This window comes from Pituophis catenifer, unplaced genomic scaffold (assembly GCF_029215685.1).
Source record: "Pituophis catenifer annectens isolate HBS135680 unplaced genomic scaffold, rPitCat1.0.hap2 SCAF_1, whole genome shotgun sequence".
NCBI lineage: Eukaryota > Metazoa > Chordata > Lepidosauria > Squamata > Colubridae > Pituophis > Pituophis catenifer.
Window position 1 is genome coordinate 151,445,472 of NW_027256881.1, and position 15,347 is coordinate 151,460,818.

Sequence of the window (15,347 nt, forward strand, 5' to 3'; positions counted from 1 at the left end):
GCCGAAAAGGTTAGCCATCACTGTCCTAGAAAATCCTAGTTTTGTTTAGCTGCTCTAAAAGTAAGTATGCCCTCCTTACAAGAGGACTCCCGAGTTGTGTCTTCTGGCATGAGAGGGAAAGAGAGAATACTTCAACCAGTACATAGAGCAACCTGTTCCACAAAGACTTGAATATAGCAGCTGCTCCCAATTTGCTTTGAAAATAGAGGATGGCGTTGCTTGTACTATTTTGCTTGGCAATCAAGCTTGTCTCATAAATTCAGTCCTTTTGGAACAATTAATCAATTAAGACATTCAAGTCTTCGAGCGCAGATATATACATCTAGCAATTCTCAGAAAGAAAATACTGAATTATCTAAATCTGGGAGAATATTGATTCTTGTTTGCACTGTCAGCCATTTACCACATCCTGTAAAATTACAGAAGAACATATTTTGAAGGAATAATCTGTGTATTAATGATTAGCCAGAACTCTGAATTGTACAGCAATTTGGTAATGTACATAGGTTGTCAGACTCTTAATTTCAATTTTTATGTTTGATTCAAAGAACTAATGTAACATTTAAAAATACCCATGACAAACTTCGATAACTCTTTGAAAATTTTTGAGAATTGAATGTAAAAGAAAAAAGTACCATACAACTTTTAAGCACTGTTATTATTCAATACTAGTCACAGTAATAACAGTCACATGCTTTCTATTTAATCCATTTTATTAATGTGATTACAAATATCCAAAATATTTTCCCCATTTAAAAATGTTCAAGAACCAATCCCACAACATGCTATGAAAAGAAAACAATCTCATTTTTTAATATAACCGAAATAAGTTCCATTTGCTTTTAGGATAGCTTAATTTGCAATTCCTCTGGCAAGATTTTTATAAGCATTGAACTTGAACTGGAAAAAAAGGTGAAGAAAGGTTCAAGGATCCAGTGGTTTTTTTTTTAAATTTAAAATAAATTGTGTCCTCTTTGAAAGTCCACTTCATCTTCAAACTTTTCAGTCAACTTACTTAACTTTCTGTTTCTTCCTGGCTTGAAACTGTTCTGTTTTATTCTTGATGGATTTGACTAGCATTGACAATGCAGGATCTAGAGATGTTTTGGCAACAGGTTTCTTCTCTGCCACATTGTCCGGCTCTCCTTTTGATTCAGTCGACCCCTGGTGCCTTCGGCGAGCTTTCTCCTCTAAAATCTTTTGCACTGCTTTTGTTTTCTTAAAGTTTGGATCAGAAGGATCCAAATTATACAAATGGGAAGTATACATGGCTTGAAATCTGGCATCATCAACATTTACCTGCCAACAGCAATAAAGGAAATTTTATTTGCCAAAAGAAAAATGAGAAAACGGTAACTATTTCATGCAAGATAGATGTTGCTTAAGAGGACATACAATGACCTTCAGACTGAGGGAGCAGTTCTCAGTAATGTTAAATACATAGACGGAGAATCTGCCAAGAGACCATATATTTCACAATATGCTAAATATGTTGGAGCATGTCTTACCCTACATGAAAATACCATTCATCCCCTGCAGTCACATGACCAGATTTTGGCCCTTGGCAACCATCTCACATTTACAACTGGTTGCAGTGTCCCATGGTTACATGCCTGCAGATTGTTTGTTTTTTGCCTGCAAAAAAAATCTTCCTATTTGGAAGAATGGTTTCATACTTATGACCACATGAATCACTTAATGACCACTGTAAAAACAATAATTAAAGTCAGCTGTGGTCATGTGGATGCCTCAACTTATGTCTGTCATGACTTATGACCAAAATTCTAGTCCCAATTGCAGTCATAAGTTGAGGACTGCCTATGCATTCTGTTCACTTTCTTACTATTTCTTCCGAGTCTTCTTATATAAGAACAACATAGAAACCAAGGCCATGCTGCTCTCCTGAAAACATATGAAGAGCAACTTTTCCAATCAATCCGTATTCCCCTATTTCATAGACCAAGAGCTGATCTGAAATGGTCAGAGAAGCCATATTCTATAAACTTAGAATTAATTCTATATACAACCCCTATTCCTCTTTCTTGCATACCAGCAGAATTATTCACAATTGCACCTTCCTAAAATACTAGCGTACACTAGCAATAGAATTCTTATACAAAAGAATTGTGAAGTATGCTTCAATTTCTATTTTTTTTTATATAAAGACACATTCCTTTTGCTAAGATGGAAACAGTGTGGAGACCTGGACCACAGAGCCAACAGATTTATTGTCCGTGAAATATTCTTGGAAACTACTTATGTGAGACAACCTCAAATGCGTAATGAAAGTATTTTTCAAGAATATGTTTTCAGATAGAAAACGCAAAGGAATTCTTTTTTGAATGAGAAAGATTGATACTATGGAAATAAGGTATCATCAAAAGGAAAAATTACAGGAAAAGGGATATAGGCATAAAACAAGCAACTTTTGCATGTAAATATTTCTGTGGCTATATATTTAGATTGACAGAATCAAAGTGGATGAGAACAAGAATAAAAGTGGAGAAAAATATCAAACTTGGATTTGTTCTTCATAATTACATACCTGTGTGTCACCAATTAAAAGTGATGGAGTTCCTATTACTAGGCCTGTTATTGAACAACATTGCACATGAACTGCAAAAGTTAGATCAATTGTTTATATGCTTGTTTTAGAGAGTCAGTTTAATGTAGTGGCAAAGAAACCACTTAGTTTAGCGTAGGCCTAGAGACTTGTGAGTTCTAGGCTTCCCCTAGGCATGGAAGCCAGTTGGGTGACTTTCAGTTCAGTACACAGGATGATGGTGGTGAAAATGGGAGGAAGGAGTATCAGGTATGTTCACTACCATGACTATAAAAAGGGTGAGATATATCATCATTATCATTAGCCTCCTTCTATTCCATTTACCTACATTCTACATATTCATGAAAAGACAAGGGCAAAGGAAGAGTATGTACCATTCATTCCTATTATGCCCAAATAAGATTTCAGGAGTAAACAATTACTTGAGGCTTAAGTGATATGGGGCAATTTATCAAAATGATGGGAATGATACTGGCTTTCCCTGAAAATATGACCCTGTCTTATATTTTTTTTTGAACCCCGAAATAAGCACTTGGCCTTATTTTCGGGGAGGTCTTATTGTTTTGGGGTGCATGGAACAAGACGGGCTCCTCTTGCTTTCTTACCTGATTTCCAGCTCTGTCTCCCTAACGCTAACTGGAGGAAATGGTGGGGACCGGCTGCGCATGCAGTTAAATATTTTTGGGGAGGGCTTATTTTCGGGGGGGGGGGCTTATTTTAGCGCATGCGCTCAAAAGCCTGATTGGGTTTATTATCCGGGGAGATCTTATTTTTGGGAAAACACTGTAATAGTAAAATATATTTTTATGTTAATAGCCATGTGGTTATTAGTGTATATTAATTCAAAATGATCTGTGTGTTTACTACATTTCAGAAAAGGTTACCTGGAAGTCATCTGTCACCAGTTCCTCCTTCTTCATTAGCAGCTTCTTTTTCCTTTTGCTCAGGTTCTGCTGTTCTACAATCTTGTCATAATTGAAGTGACACCTTTCCTCATCATCATCCATCATCAACAACAAAGCCATTTCAGCCTATTACAATCAGAACAAAAAGGCCCTGTTTGTATCCCACTTCAAGTAATACAGATTTCAGATGTTTCTATATCTCAGTCAAAGACTGAAGTGCTAATGCAGGACTGGGACAATCATAATAGCTGATCTATTTACAAAACATTTTTATTAGCAAGGATAAGAGCGCTTTATTATAAAATGGAAAGAAAAAGCAATTAATTGCATTACCCTCACTGCAATAAAACTAGATTAGAATTCTAATCTCTGTAATTTATTTGTTATGTTTTTAAAACAAGCAGCTAATGTTTTTAGCAACTTGAAAATGGCATACTTTTTGACATATCTATATATCTACAGATTAAGCATTTGCATTTACACATGGTAACTCTAATTGTGTTTATTAGATATGTTCAAAATATTTTCAAGTCAAAATGTTCCAGTTTCAGACAATCACCTTTTTGAAGCATTAAAAAAAGACAAAAATGCATGTCTCACTACTATAATCTAACTGGCATACAAAAAGCAAACCCTGGCTTGTCCTAAACAACTAATCAAGGTTTTATTATTGTTTAAATGGGAGGCCACCAGGAAATATTGCAAACTTTACTGGGGGGAAAAACACTCTGGAAAAGGACAACAACAAATTACTTCCACAGTGGTACAGAAATACAATATGGAGTTTTTCCTCAAATCACTAGAAGTCAAGCTATATTCAGACTTTACCAGTACCTTAACATGACAGTCAACATCTGGCAACTGCTTAAACATGATCACAAATAACAGACATTTCAAAGCAGCCGTGTATTGTTCCAAAGATATACAATATCATGACATTATGTGGAATGTCCCTGAGGAAACATTTTCCATTGCCTTTCACACGGATGCTGGTGATGTTTAAACTGATTCAGACTACATGGCAAACTCTTGGAACGTCTTGCAAGTATAGGCATTTCAGAAATGAGAAGAAAGAAAGCTGGCTTTCTGAGAAAGTCATCCTATGATTTATTGTCAACAAATCTTGCTACACTGGCTAATACAAGAGAATCATTTCACAAAATGGCATCCGTTCTTCCAATGGAACTTCCATCTCATGTCTTTTTTTTAAGGAATAAGAAATAAATTCTATTTTTCTATTAGGCTTTCCCAGCCACTAATTTTCATAGTCATTTTAATTAGGGGATCATCCTGATTTCCTGCAACATAAGCTGCTTCTTGTTTCAGCACATTGGGTGATATTCATGTACATTAACCGTCTGAAGATGACATGCAGCTCATTGTTAACCTTATCAATACAAAGCCACGTAGCCACATGCATTAATTAATAAATGCACTGGCAAAGTAATGTGAACTGTGGTATTTACAGGTAGTTTACATACTGATTTTCTCAAAGAATGTTTGCGGTAAAAACAGTGTGGTTTCAGAATAAAAAAAGGGGGGGTGACATCTGCTCCTCTCTCCTGTTTAGACATGGATTGGGACAGCAAGAGAGAAGACTCCCCTATTTCTCTCTTAAGAGATTTTAAGCATTCCACTTCCCAAACATCCCTCTTCATTTGATCCTTCCTCTTCTGATGGATCAAAACACCAACAGTGAAAACGAAAGCACATTATGTTTGGACACTTGATATTTTTCAGGCTTGTTTGCTCAGCTCTCCTCATCACTGGCATTCTCCAGAAGTAAGGCTTCACCAAAAAGGAAAAAAACAGCTATCGTATTTTTCAGAGTATAAGACGGACCTTTCCCCCCCAAAAAGAGGGTGAAAATCTGGGTGCATCTTATACTCCGAATGTAGCCCCGCCCAGCTTCTCAAACGGAGGTTTCGGAGGCTGAAAAAAGCATCAGGAAAGAAGCTTCAGAAAAGAAGCCCCCAAACAAAGCATCAGAGGCTTTTTTTCTGAAGCTCTGTTTCAGAGGCTTTCAGAGGCAGGAAAAAGTTTTTTCTGAAACAGAGTTTCAGAAGTTTCAGAGGCAGAAAAAAAAGCAAAAAAAAAAAGCAAAAAGAGCTCACAACCAAGGAACCTGTTGTTAAAATTCACCTCTGAATTGGGGATATTCCAGGAGGCCAATCCACCTGCCAATCAGCTTTTTTCTTATTTTCCTCCCCCAAAAACTAAGGTACGTCTTACAGTCCAATGCGTCTTATACTCCAAAAAATACTGTAATCCTTTAGCGCTGCTAAAGCCAACATTTGTACCAGTCTTGTTACTACTGGAAAGACCTACATGAGAAACGTTTTTAAACTGGGACAAGAATGTAAGGGCCCTTTTTTTTCCTTTAAAAAAAAAAAAAAGCAATAATAAAAGGAACGTTTTGGTTAATTCCTGAAAATGATTGTGTCTCAAAGAGTGTAGCCTCACATCTATTTTCAGCCTTAAGGATGCAATTGTTTGTTTTCATATTTGAGGTATTGGTATCTTATGAACAAAAGGCAGGTTCTATTTACCCCCGACAGCACAAGTACTATTAGAAGTATTCATTCCTATATCTAACATTAGTATTTCTTTAAAGTGACTCCTACCTTCTGCTTTTCAATTTCTTCTTCTTCTTCTTCAACAGCTTCTCCTTTCTTTAATGTTTTATTCAAACCTAAGCAGGAATAAATGTTAAGTATTAAAACACACATAAATAATGGTCTGTAATAGAGATAATAGAAAACTTTCTGAAATGTCAGGCTTTAAAAACATAATAGAATTTATCTGTGGAAAATAAGACACGAATCATCTTCATGGGGGGAAAAGGTTTAGTCGGAGATTATTTTCCTCAAAAGAAAAGACTCCTCCTATAAAGGGTGGCCTGAAGTACTTTAAATGGATAACATTTACCCCAATAGCACTTCTTTTTTATTTCTGAGATCCTTAGGGGATACAAATATAGATCTCATAATGGTGCAAAGTCTTTTGAAAAGAGAAAAAGGAAAAAGAGAGAAGGGAGATGCATGCTAGACCTAAGAAAAAACAAATCTCAAACCATGTTTCAGGAAGTAAAATAAGCAAATGTAACATCATGTGCAGTAAACATTATGTAAAAGCTGTTTTTTTTCTTTCTTTCTTTCTTTCTCCCTTGGCAAGCACATAGGAAATATCTGTAAGTAATTCATTCAAGACGCTTGTTCCTGTATCAAAGCTATATGAAAACATTTTGAGAAAAGCAAACCGCAATGCTGTGTGTCTACCAATATATAGAGACTTGGTTTCCAAGGCTGAAAAATAATAAATTCATCATCTTGCAGATGGATTTTCTTTTTCTTTTTTGCTAGAAAGCTGAATATATTAACTATACAAAACAATCTGACTCCTTTCATTCCTCTTTAGTTTCTGTAAACTCTGGTTTATAAGCCTATTTGTTCGGAAATCATTGGTTGCCCATAGTCCCAATTCAAGATACCAGTTATCATCTTTAAAGCCGTTTGAAGTACACCCCATGTATACACCAGTATACATCAAGCAACAGCTTCAAAAATCAAATATTCCCTATCTAGTTTGGTCATTTAAAAAGGCTCTGTTGCAGGTACCTCTCTTTCACCAGATGTGGGCCAGAAGAGAGACCTTCTCAATGGTGGCCTCATTTTCATGGAAAATTATTTCTTTGCAGGTATGGAAAGCAACTACTCTAAAGATGTTTCTAAAACCAGCCAAATTAGTGTTGTTCCACTAGGCATTTCACTTTTAGATTAGTTTAATTGAATAGTACCTATTTAAATTTGTTGTTGATACATAGACACACACACACATATGCATGGACTTGTATGCACACCCTCTATTCCTCTTCTGATATTGCTGTATCCTAACTGTCGTGCTGTCAGCTTTGGAAGCCATATTAGCAATGGAAGCTTCCACGCTGCCACCTTCTTGTGTGTGGGAAAGTAGGAGGGGGGATTTAGTAGAGGGAATGTAGTTAGACAAAATAGCATTCTTTTTGGTCAAGGTCATGACAGTCCTGCAACTGGAGAAGGAGTGGTTGGAGTGATATCTCGAGATGGGACGGGTGGTGATTAGACAATGTGATGGATTGATGGGTGCAGGGGATGGATTTGGGGATTTTGATTTACTGAGAGAGAACCCAGAACTCTCAGATTCGGGTTTTCCCAGATGTGCCAGTATACCTACTCTAATAAATGGAACTTTGAGAAAATGCTTGCCTCTAAGGTTTTAATTGGAGTTGGGGTTTTCTGGAACGCATTTGGGGCTACAAATAAGTAAGCAAACAAACAAACACAAAATCTACCTACACTGCTTAATGGATAGCTTTCAATAATTAAAAACATGAAAAGCACAATTTAGAGTGCTGCACAATTTCTGTAATGTACTTGTCTTGGCGTTATTTTATATAGAAGCAATTTCCTGACAAGGCAAATTACTTTTGAAATCAGGAGTTGGTCAAAGCAGCTTCCAGAGTATAAAATGCAAGGGCGCCATCTCTGAAAATTAAGCAACCCTGGTGGCTACACCTAATAAATTCTATTAACAGTTTCATCTACAGAGCTTGAGCATCGTTTGCAGTTATGTGCTGAACCTGCCCTATCACCGTACAATAAAGCATTTTTGGAATATAATCACATTTCACTTGTAATTTTTTTTCTATCCTGATTTGATATGATTTACTAATTCCAGCCCTCTCCAGCAATTTCAAATGAACCAATGGCAACAGTAGAAACAGACAAAATTAGAAAATGCTGTTATTTCTGTATTATTCAAAAATGGTTCAGTAGTTTTTCTGCTCTTATTCCTACTTTTAAATAACAAAAAATGATTAAACAGGTTTTTTAAAAACACATATAACAAGTACAAAGCTGCCGAAGGAGCACCGACTGCTTTTGTCAGAACGTCTTGGATAAAACATTTGACAAGTACTGTATCGTCTTTAACAATATAGGATAGCAAAACTGGCATCTAACCTGATCTCCCAAGTTCCTCAACAAAATATGGATCATTCAAATCTACATCAGATGGGCATTCATCTTCACTCAGCGTTTCCTTAACGGCAGCAGCCTGAAACAAAACACACTATATTTTCAGTATTAAATACTACCAGTAGTAATATGATTAAATACATCAAGCATAAATTATTCAAAACAAGTTTCAAGAAGTTATCGCAAGGCACAAACCCTCCATAGAGGAAGAAAATGATTTCAAACAATTGCTTTGCCGAGATTAAGACAACCAAGGACTATAGGGATCTATGTAGACAGTTTAAGAAAGGAAATGTATCTTGCTTTATAAGGAAATGTATGATAAAAATTGAATTGCTAGCACAAAATGATGCAGGATTGCCATATATATGTGTGTCTGTGTCTTAATAAGTCTAATCGGGCTTTTGAGCGCATGGCAATAAGGCCAAGCGCTTATTTCAGGGTTCAAAAAAATATAAGACAGGGTCTTATTTTCAGGGAAACATGGTACACACACACACACACACACACACACACACACAATGAAGCAATGCAAAAAAGAAGTGAATACAATAATTTTTGTTAGTGAAAAATGTGTAATCCATTTAGTTCACTTTTATTAGAAATGCTGGTAACCCAGTAATTTTCAAGGATCAAAAAGTGGCATAGGCCAAATTTGTGTACTTAATTTCCAATGTTCAGGATAATCCTGAATTTCTGAAACATACCAAGATATTATGCAGGGACACTTCTCTTTTTATTATGTTTAAATTCTTTGTCTTCTTGGTCTTGTTCAATGTTTACCTCCCCTTGAGGAGGTAAACATTATAAAGAGGAAAGAGAAAGAGAAAAGAGAGGTAAACCGTTCCAAACTCGACTGCAGAAAATATGACTTCAGCAACAGAGTGGTCAATGCCTGGAATGCACTACCTGACTCTGTAGTTTCTTGTTCAATGTTTACCTCCCCTTGAGGAGCACCCGGAGGCTCCAGCTGGTCCAGAATGCAGCCGCGCGGGTGGTTATGGGAGCGACATGGTGCTCCCATGTGACCCCCCTCCTGCACGAGCTGCACTGGCTCCCGGTGGTCTTCTGGGTGCGCTTCAAGGTTTTGGTTACCACCTTTAGAGTGCTCCATGGCTTAGGACTGGGGTATCTACGAGACCGCCTTCTGCCACCAGTAGCCTCTCACCGACCAGTACGCTCCCATAGAGAGGAGCTCCTCAGGGTGCCGTCAGCCAAACAGTGTCGACTGGCGGCCCCTAGGGGGAGAGCCTTCTCTGTGGAGGCACCCGCCATCTGGAACGAACTCCCCCCTGAGATACGGAGGATCCCGGATCTGCGTGCTTTCCGCCGTGCCATTAAAACATTTCTATTCCAGCAGGCCGGCCTGGCCCAACATCTCTTTTAAATTGTTTTTAAAATTTTTAAATTTTAAATTTATCTTATGAATTTGGGGTGTTTTAAATTCGTTTTCCGGGCCAATTATTTAATTGTATTTTAATGGTTTTTTAACATTTGTACTATATGTATTTTATTTGGCTGTTCACCGCCCTGAGTCCTTCGGGAGTAGGGCGGTATACAAATTATAAAGAGAAAGAGAGAAAGAGAAATGTTCATAACAATTCAGTAAAACAAGTTTGAGGCAGCTGAACACCATGCAATAAATTTCATATCTGCATAAAATGCAATCCTGAATCTCTTTAGTCTTGTCTGAATCTATGGGTAAAGAATCAAATGCCTTGCAAATATTTTAGTTCTACAATACTTTATAACTGGCCACATGGGAGTTCACACATCAAAACATTAGAAGGGAATCACATTGCCTATCATTATTAACTATTAAACTAGGTGTCAGTTGGGCTTCATGCAATAAAATAAGTTTGTCTTCATGCCATTTTGATGAACCAATGTGAAATCTGGGGACCAGACCAACTTATAGGTTTGCAGAGTTGGGAAACAACAGAATTTATGGCATGCTATGAATTCACATATAAATCAGTCAAAAACAAGCACCTTGCTTAAAAGGCTCTTGTTTGTGGAGGACAAGAATTTATTATTGGATTCTTGTTTTGTCCTACATTTTGATGGCTCATAAACTGCCTAGTCAAGAATGGTAGGAGAATCTACAATATTCAAATCCATTCCCTATTTTTTTAGTGAATGAAAACTATGGTAAACAAGACACCGGGATATTTCTAGGAATATTTTCTGTCTTTCTTAGACTAAGCGACTGTTTATTCATTACACATCACAGCTCCTTCTCAGAATAAATATCCCATGGAATGGAATGGAAAAAAGGAGGGAATGTTTGCTAAAGCTAGGAATCATTTCAACTACAGGTGTCTCGAAAAAGGATGAGAAAGATAGGATAATGCTTTCTAAAAAAGTATTTAGAAACACGGATTAAGTTTGAGTTTATGCTGAGATAATCACAATATGATAATGTGGGGGAATGTAATGACTATAGCGCAAGTTTGGATTAAAGAAACACTTGACTTAATGTTTACTAAATGGTTACAAGCAAGTCACTATTTCTCATTTTAGTGATTCTCAGTGATGCCATGAAGACAAAATGATAGACCCATTTACAAGGTCTAGACTGGAGGAAAAACAGGTTAATATGAAGAAGTCAATAAATAGCTCTTAAAAATATATAGCAGCATGAATCTGTGTATAGGATGGAAGGCTAGGGGTCTCAAGCCTCTCTCCCAGAAGCACTTTGCATCTTCAGAATCTGACCGTATTCATACTTTGCTGTAACAGCTTGGTAGTTCCTGCTCTCACTACCTATCTTCTAGGAAACCCCTCACCTGGTGTATCTGTGATAGACTATTAAAATATAAAAATGATGGGGGGGGAGATACACAGAGTTTATATAGCATAAAGGTGTGAGACTAGGTGTTTCACAGTCCTCCTTTGGGATACAGATCACTCTCACAACAGGCACCATAATCAAAATCAAACTTTAATGTGGCACATGAAACCCCATTTATCTCTAAGAAATTTACAAAAACATATGCTATGCTAACCAAAAGATGAAACTAATCTAATACACAGCATGAGGTAGAAATATATGACTGAGGTTGCACAGAATTACATATCTATATAAAAAAACAAACGTAAGAAATTAGAAGGCTTAACTAATACCACATATAAAAATTTTAAAAAATCAAAATTCTTATGCCAGTTTCTGGCTAGACTTGTTTATTTATTCCTTAGAGGTAAATAGGTTTCTGAAACAAAAATTCTTCTCTGGCTTTCCTGGACTTTTTCAGCTTCCTGTAGATTCCAACCTTTAATCAGGGGCTTAAGAGAACAGAGTTAGTTTTCTCTTTTTTCCTGGCCCCATTACTCAACTTTTCTCTTTGATCTAAAAGGATTAAACATTTCTTCAGTTGAAAGGGTGGGATTGGGCAGAATCTGACTGTATACATGGACAGAACATGCCCTTCTCGCGCATGAAGATATGCATTTTATGTCTGAGATGTGTACCCTAGCATAACTGTCTGATACGAGGCATTGATCCTTCTACAAGTTTCATAAGATAATGTATAGCCCACTTTAATTACAGAGATCATACAAATAACTCAAAATCATAATAATCATAAGCACTGTATCTTCAAACAGATGATTATCTAATGTTGTCATAAAAGTTGCTTGATCAACTGTTCCAAAATAAAGTACACTCTAAAACTCAATTTATAGAATATAATGGTTTTTGGTTTTTTTTGGGCTGACACATTCTGAAAAAAGAAATCCATACGGAATTAACACATCCTCAGAGAAGAAGGTTAATCTTAAAATAAAGACATGTCTGGAATTTCTACTTTTGATTTCTCAATGAGAAAACTTAATCATGGAGACTCTGAAATCAGTTTGCTAGCAGAATCCCAAAATGTTTATTTCTTTGATGAGCTTTCCAGTGTTAAAAAGAAGAAAAAAATCAGCAGGGAAAATCTGTCTATTGCGTAAGACTTTTTTAAAAAGACATCATTTTTATTCAGGTCTTGGCGTTCAAGATGGTTTTTCAACAACACTAATGAACATTCCCTTTAGCGATGGAGAATGTATCAAGGACTAGTATCAAAGGAGATGTGTCTGCAGAGTTAATATATTTATTTTTCTTTTAATCATAATTTATCTTTCATTCACAAGGCTACCAAAGGCAAAAGAAAAACAGTGTTTTGATTTCTTGATGAGCAATCATTTGCCTGATCTTATACTCTCGTTAACTGCAGTTCAAGTAACAAGAAAGCTGTGGTGTTTCAAATTAACTTTCTAGCAGATAAAAATTCCTTAGAAATATCAAGGGGCTCATTGAGGAAAGCGTTCCATATCAACCAGCTTGACTACTAAAGTCATTTGGAGGCATTCTCAAGCATCCCACTGCATGACAAGTGGCAATTGGGAAACACAGCTCTTCAGAGCAACACCCTACTAATGGATTACTCTATTTAGATTGGATCATCTCACACTCACACTGCTGTCTTTTCAATTCCAAGCAAAGGACTCTCATTTCTAAGATCTAAAACCTGCATCCCTTGGATAAACTTCACATCTCTTAAAGCAAGAGATTAGTAAAATGTCTCTTCTCTGAAACTCCAGAGAGAGAACTCAAATGTTTAGCTATATACTGTTTTTTTTTTCTAAACCAGATCTGCATTTTATCTAATGAGGGCTACATTCTTTCATGGAGAGTCTTTTGACAGTGTTGAAGCAAGCAGAGGTTGAATCCACAGATCAACTTAGGTGAAGATAACCACTGGTGTACATTCTTGCTATGACAATTCTTTTTTTCCCTCTTTCAGTGACACTCTCTTTTTGTTAACTTTTATCAACTGAAATTGTTATTATGCATATCTTTTTCCTTTTTTTTCTGCAAATCGTCCATGGTTATCTTTTTTCTCTGAAGGTGAGACATACATATATGAGCAATAAATAAATGATAAACAAATGAAACTTCCCTGAGAGACAGCACCTAATACCCATGGGTTCCCTTGCAGTGTGCAGCCATGTATTGGGAATGTTCTGAAAAACAGTCTTACCTCTCAATAAGCCTAGCCTGAAATGAATCCCAGCATAAGGATCCTAGATAAAAGATTTCTGTGTACTAAAATAAGTACAAGTTCTTCAGGGTTTTCTGAAGATAGAAACCTTTAAAACTGCGTAACTTAAGGTCATAAATTACCTTTTGCTTTTTCTTCATTTTCCTTTTCTCTTTCTTCTTTTCTAGAAATTGCTGCCAGGGAGTCAGATTATCCTTGCCTTCTAGCTTGTTTCTTACCATTTCTTCAGCATTTTCTTTCAGACCTGTAACCAATGAGAGAACACAGGCAGCAGCTCTTTACGCCAAACCAGTATTTTAAAATCTGAACGGGATAGTATGTTGCATGAGTGTGAAGTTTCACTAAGAGGCAAAAAAACCCCACAACAACCATCAGTGATGACTTCTTCTGAGTGGTCTGACTGGCACTTACTAAGTTGGATTCAACCCAGTTCTTATTCAGCAAGCCAGATAAACTAGTCCTTTTGAACAATTCCTTGCCACATTTTGTTGAATTCCACCCAATTTTCCTGCCTGTCCAATCTGTAGATTGCATAAAGATTGGGGTTTCCAATATGTAAATAGGAATCCATATACATACCGTATTTTTCGGAGTATAAGACGCACTTTCCCCCCCCAAAAGGGGGTGAAAATTTGGGTGCATCTTATATATCAAATGTAGCCCCGCCTACCTGCCGGCCCCCACCCTTCGGCCTCCCTCCAAAAGGTCCATTTGAGAGTCTGCCTTTGCAGCCTCCCAAACAGCCTCCAAAAGCTCTGTTTGCAAAGGAGTTTGCAAAGGCAGCCTCTCAAACTGAGCTTTCGGAGGGTGAAAAAGCAAGGCCCAGAGGCCAAAATGGCAACCCGGAACAGCTGCTGCCTTGCCGGACCGGTTCTGAGCTTCCCCTGCTGTACTCACTGGAGCACCCTGCGACGATCAGCTGCATTTTTGAAGCTGCTTATCTGCCCCAATGAGGCCCATGCACACTCACAACCAGAGAACCTTTGCTAAACAGGAACTGTTGCTAAACTCTGGGAACAGCTGATTGGGGATATTCCAGAGGAGATCCACTAGCCAATCAGCTGCTCATGCTAAATCAGGCTAATGTGCTGAAGCTGACCAGGCTGTTGGCTGTTTGCTGCAAGGACACTAGCCAGATGAATACCGATGGATGCTGGTAGGCAGAGGCAGAATTTGTTTTTCTTATTCTCCCCCCCCCCCCCAATAAGGTGCGTCTTATACTGCGGAGCGTTTTATACTCCGAAAAATACGGTAGCCATCCTCTTTCTAGTCTTGGTATCTATATGTTGTGTTGGTTAACAATGGCATGAAAAAAGACAGCAGAAAATGTATTTAAAGAAGGACTGAAGCAGAGAAAATGAAGCCCTGACATTTTTTTAAGATAATGGCAATCTTCTCTTGTACCTCATTAATAGTTTTGAAGTACTTATCTTGCAGCTGAATTCAGAAGGAATCCAGATAAACCCATGAAAAAGAACAATATTTCCATCCGAAGAAAAGGCTGCATTTTTTTCTCCTGGTTTAAAACCTAGAAAATGTCATTCATATAGTTTTTATTAAGCCCAGACTAGTGGCCTGTACTTGGGACTATCCAGAGAAACTACTAGTAAGTTCCAGATGGTTGAGGAGAGGATAATCTCTTTTTTGAGTGATTTGCCAGAAAATGAATGTTTCACCTTCTACCTTAAACCCTTCAATTTTCTAGGCATAATTTAAGGGAGTGACCATGAAAACAAGGCATAACTGGTCAAAGGAATAACTTACGTTTTATTCAACATTTTAGATTTATATTTGTTAAACTTGTTTTAGGAGGTATGTA

The 15,347-nt window shown here is 37.1% G+C and overlaps 1 protein-coding gene across 2 annotated transcripts in view; it reads right to left on the bottom strand.

The window, feature by feature from the left end:
• Positions 1-695: 695 nt before the first annotated feature.
• The window catches only part of ESF1 (ESF1 nucleolar pre-rRNA processing protein homolog), a 38,854-nt gene continuing 24,202 nt past the window's right edge, over positions 696-15,347 (bottom strand). For both annotated transcript variants that reach the window (XM_070956487.1, XM_070956485.1), the window contains exons 10-14: positions 13,651-13,772; positions 8,469-8,562; positions 6,093-6,160; positions 3,448-3,594; positions 696-1,299 (exon numbers count right to left, since the gene is read on the bottom strand). In XM_070956487.1, coding sequence (XP_070812588.1) covers positions 1,012-1,299; positions 3,448-3,594; positions 6,093-6,160; positions 8,469-8,562; positions 13,651-13,772 — 719 coding nt within the window. In that variant the 3' untranslated portion in view covers positions 696-1,011. The remainder of the gene's footprint in view (positions 1,300-3,447; positions 3,595-6,092; positions 6,161-8,468; positions 8,563-13,650; positions 13,773-15,347) is intronic.